Source organism: Penaeus vannamei, chromosome 42 (genome assembly GCF_042767895.1).
Source record: "Penaeus vannamei isolate JL-2024 chromosome 42, ASM4276789v1, whole genome shotgun sequence".
Taxonomy (NCBI): domain Eukaryota; kingdom Metazoa; phylum Arthropoda; class Malacostraca; order Decapoda; family Penaeidae; genus Penaeus; species Penaeus vannamei.
Window position 1 is genome coordinate 23579082 of NC_091590.1, and position 5000 is coordinate 23584081.

Sequence of the window (5000 nt, forward strand, 5' to 3'; positions counted from 1 at the left end):
AAGTGGTCCCAGGCCTGCCCCCGCGACAAAGGAAGATGATAGAAGTGGCGTTCATTCATACAGCACACCGACGTGACCTGACCACCCAACATTAGTATAAATACTCCTCTATGTACCTCTTGTTACAGGCCGTGCCACTCCAGAGAAAAGGCCCGGGCGAAGCATGACTTCGCAAATCTAACTGTACTGAACTGAACTCTTGTTACAACAAATTCACTCGCTGCTAAGTGGTACTCAGATGCTTCAGGTTATGAGCCACAGGCCCTCCCTCCAAACACAAAAAGAGGTACCGAAGTCATACTATTCAGACTATGAATAGGTTGCCAATGCGCTTGGCAAATTATTGACAATGAGACTGCCAGGTTATGCAAACACTGCGGCGAGGCTAACGCCACCCTGTTACATTACTTGCAGAATTGTGAACACACAATTTCTAAGATAAGGACCACCCACCACAGCCACCGGGCTGGTAAAAATGGTATGCCACGTTCTTACTCCGTGGCAGCTGGATCGCTTGCTCGCAATTCAGCCACCACGATAAGCATGCAGTTCAAAGAAACCACTTGAATTAACGAGTAATAGTTAACACAGGCCGGGCCACTCCAGAGAAAAGGCCCGGGCGAAGCATGACCGCAAATCTACCTGAACTGAACTCTTGTTACAGCATGTGCAGTTCTCCGGGGCGTGCATAGAGAAAATGTCACAAATTCGGTCGCTGCCAAATGGTACTCAGATACTACAGGCTATGAGCCACTGGCCCATCCTCCAAATAGAAGAAGAGGCACCAAAATCATACTGCACAGATTAAGACTAGGTTACCCATACGCTTGGCAAATTATTGATGACGAGAGTGCCAGGTTATGCAAACACTGCGGCGAGCCTAACGCTACCCTGTTACATTACTTGCAGAATTGTAAACACATTTTCTAAGACGGACCACCCACCACAGCCACGGGGCTGGTAAAAAGGGTATGCCACATGCTTACACCGTGGCAGCTGGATCGCTTGCTTGCAATTAAACCACCATGATAAGTAAACAGTTCAAAGAAAACATGAGTTAACTAGAAATAGTTAAGCACAGGCAGAGCCACTCCAGAGAAAAGGCCCGGGCGAAGCTAGTCTTCGCAAATCTAACTGAACCGAACTGAACTCTTGTTATGTATGCCCACACACACACACACACATACATACATGTATATATATATATATATATATATATATATATATATATATATATATATATATATATATATTTATATATATAGATGTATGTATGTATATATATATATATATATATATATATATATATATATATATATATATATATATATATATGTGTGTGTGTGTGTGTGTGTGTGTGTCTACATATCTTTACGCGCCCACACACACACACACACACACACACACACACACACACACACACACACACACATATATATATGTATATATATATATATATATATATATATATATATATATATATATATATATATACACAAACATTCATATATACATACATATATATATATGTGTGTGTGTGTGTGTGTGTGTGTGTGTGTGTGTGTGTGTGTGTGTGTGTGTGTGTGTGTGTGTGTGTGTGTGTGTGTGAGTGTGTGTGTGTGTGTGTGTGTGTATATATATATATATATATATATATATATATATATATATATATATATATATATATATATATATATATATATATATACTCACATATGAAGAGTGTGTGTGTGTGTTTGTGTATTTATAAGGTATATTCTGTCGGATCTCCGAAAAGGCAAACAGCAACTAACTCTAGACTTTATAGTTCTTCGACCAGGAGACTCTTTTGAGTAGAATATAATGAGATGATGTAAAGGAACAAAAATATTGTTTACCAGTTCTCCTTTTCCTGAGATTGGATGTACTACAGATATTTGATATATCAGGTCCAATATAATGCGTCCTCCCTTTGTATATATATACTTTCATAAGATTAATTTAGTCATCAATGTCTTCAGTGTTTTACTCATGTCCTGGGAAATAAGAAAATCTCTTCTGAGCCATCTTTATTCAAGGAAAATAATTAAGCAAATAGCATAAGCTAACTTTCAGGTGCGTTTTAATTTTTTATCACATAGTGCAATATGATTAGGAACAATCACAATATATTGTCATTATTAAGCCTCATTCCCCATAAAACAAACACACGAAGGAAAACTAGTTATCATTTAAATTCATATTTATAACCATCATCGTATATTAAATGGTGTTTCGGGAATCTCTCAACCTCTTTTAGCTTAGAATGTTTACACAAATGGTTGTTTACCTGGTCAATTTAACATTCTCTAATCAACCACAAGAAGATCAATGATCATTTTTCAGGAATCTGTAGCAGTTATGCACTTTCAGTTGAATACACATATTTGCAGTTGCCTTTTATCTAGTTATGCTTTATCAAGATCAGTTTATTTCACCAATTTAACTACTCTCCCTTTAATTTCTTTATAAATGAATGACTCAGGGGGCGGCAACTGTGGTAGCAGTGATACAGTTCTGCTCATCCTCTCCGTCAAAGCAGTCGTAGAAGCCGTCGCACACAGCTTCAGAGGGTATGCACATATCATTATATGTACACCTGAACTGATGAAGATCACATTGCCTCTCAAAGTTATCACAGTCTTTTTCATCTTCTCCATTGGGGCAGTCTTCTTGTCCATCACAAATCCAGTTTGGTGGGAAGCATTTGTTATCATTACATATGTTGAAATTATCTGGACAGAAGATCTCACAGCCTGCTACCTCATCACTGCCATCTCTGCAGTCTTCATATCTATCGCAGACATCGCGCGAGGAAATGCATTCACCGGACGTGCAATAGAATTTACGCTCAGGGGGACAAGTTTCATTGCTGCAGAATGTTTCATCACTTGCATCTTTGCATCTTGGATAACCATTACAAATGTGAAACTGCTGGATGCACTCACCTGAGCCACACTTGAAAGGTCGCTCTTCAGGGCACACGAAATCTTCGCAGTTGGCTTCATCGCTTCTATCTCTACAATCTATGTAACCATCACACCTATTTCCTGAAACACATTCGCCAGAAGCACACTGGTATTCATACTCCTCACACTCTCTACTTAGACACACTTCGTGCACATCACCAGGGCAATCGGCCTCTTCATTGCAAAAGATAGAGTCAGACAGGCAAACATCCGACCCACACTTGAATGGGCGATTATATGGACAAGTGAAGTTGTCACACTCATTCTCGTCATTGCCACTCAAACAGTCTCCTATGCCATTGCATTGAGAATTGGCCGAGATACAGCGACCAGAATCACAACTTATTTGGTTGTACCAACAGTCGCAGCCTCTCTCGTCGCTTCCATCCATGCAGTCACGGTAATGATCACAGACCCAGGAATCGTAAATACACTCTCCTGACCCACATCGGAAAGGCTCATTTGCTGGACAGAGAACATCTTCACAGTTCATCTCGTCGCTGCCATCTCGACAGTCCTTATCCCCATCACACCTAGGATTGCGATAAGATGATGTATAAATACATTCACCAGAGTCACACTTATAAGAACGATGGGGTGGGCATGTCACTTCTTTGCAGACACTTTCATCCTTGCGGTCCTGACAGTTGTAAGTTCCATCACAAAGCTGATAATCAGAAACACATTCTCCTGTTGTACAAAGGTAAGTATTACAGTCCTCACAGCCTGCCTCATCACTACCGTCTGGGCATTCTTCCCGACCGTTGCATACATCGGAGGAGTAAATACAGTGCCCCGTGCCACACCGAAATTTGTATGAGGGACATGTATTATTTGCACAGTTGTATTCATCAGATCCATCTGGACAGTCTGCACGCATATCGCATCTATCATAGCTGCTTACACAATGACCTGAATCGCATGTGAATCCATAACAATATGCATTCTCTGTACAATTCCTTTCATCAGACTTATCATCACAATCATTATCACCATCGCAGACAAATGATCGGTAAATACACTGACCACTCTGGCACCTCCACTTGTAAGATACGGGGGTAGTTAGGCAATTCCTTTCATCAGAACCATCAGTACAATCGCGATTGCAGTCACAAACCTGGTAGTCTGGAATGCATGCACCACTGTCGCATTTGGAGTGACCTTCTTGGCAAACAAAACCTGAACACGTCTCATTGGATTCATCTGACTGATCGTTGCAGTCCCCTTTCCCATTGCACAATTGATATTCCCCAATGCATTCGCCTGAGTTACACTTGAACCCTGTGCAATTGCAGTCCCTCTCATCCTCACCATTAGGACAATCTAAAATGTTGTCACACATGAACAATGGGTTAATGCAGGCGCCTCCGCAGTAGTGAGTGCGCGGTGTCGAGCAGTCGGAGTCGCTTGCACAGTGCTCGTCGGTTCCGTCCCAGCAGTCTGTCTTGCCGTCACATTCCTGATGCTTGTTTATGCACTGACCTGAATCACACCTAAACTCTGTGACCAAACACTCGCCTGTGAAATTGGGCACAAATTAACCAGTAACAATTAACTGGTATTGCCCTATTAATTAGTAGCCAGACGCAAAATTTTAGAAGTGATTTAAGGAAAGGTTAAAATGATTTCATACCTCAATACAAGTGTAAAATTTCTTTGCTGTTACTTCGAGTTTCAGTGATTATCTGTGCTCTCTATATGTTTTGTAGTTCAAACGTACGAAATAATATAGCATAACATTTGCTCTCCTGGTTTTGTGAATCAGAATAAAAGTGGGAATCACTTACGTTTTGAACAAAAATCTTCGTCCTCGTCTTCGCCGAATATGCAGTTGCTTTCCCCGTTACAGAGAAGTTCTCCATACAGGCAGATATTCGGGATTCCAGAACACCTGAACAGTCCCGCTTTGCAGTGCCCTGAGAGATGCCAAGCCCCACATTATGGAGAATCAAGGTTTGGAAATATCTTATAGAGCTTTTTGTAACTAAAATCAATCATATTATTTTATTTATT

General features: G+C 40.7%; 1 protein-coding gene across 1 annotated transcript in view; it reads right to left on the bottom strand.

The window, feature by feature from the left end:
- Positions 1 to 2047: 2047 nt before the first annotated feature.
- LOC113828557 (low-density lipoprotein receptor-related protein 1B) overlaps positions 2048 to 5000 on the bottom strand; it is a 5224-nt gene continuing 2271 nt past the window's right edge. The window contains exons 4-5 of the mRNA XM_070118388.1: positions 4775 to 4903; positions 2048 to 4505 (exon numbers count right to left, since the gene is read on the bottom strand). Of these exons, the coding sequence (XP_069974489.1) occupies positions 2500 to 4505; positions 4775 to 4903 (2135 nt within the window). The 3' untranslated portion in view covers positions 2048 to 2499. The remainder of the gene's footprint in view (positions 4506 to 4774; positions 4904 to 5000) is intronic.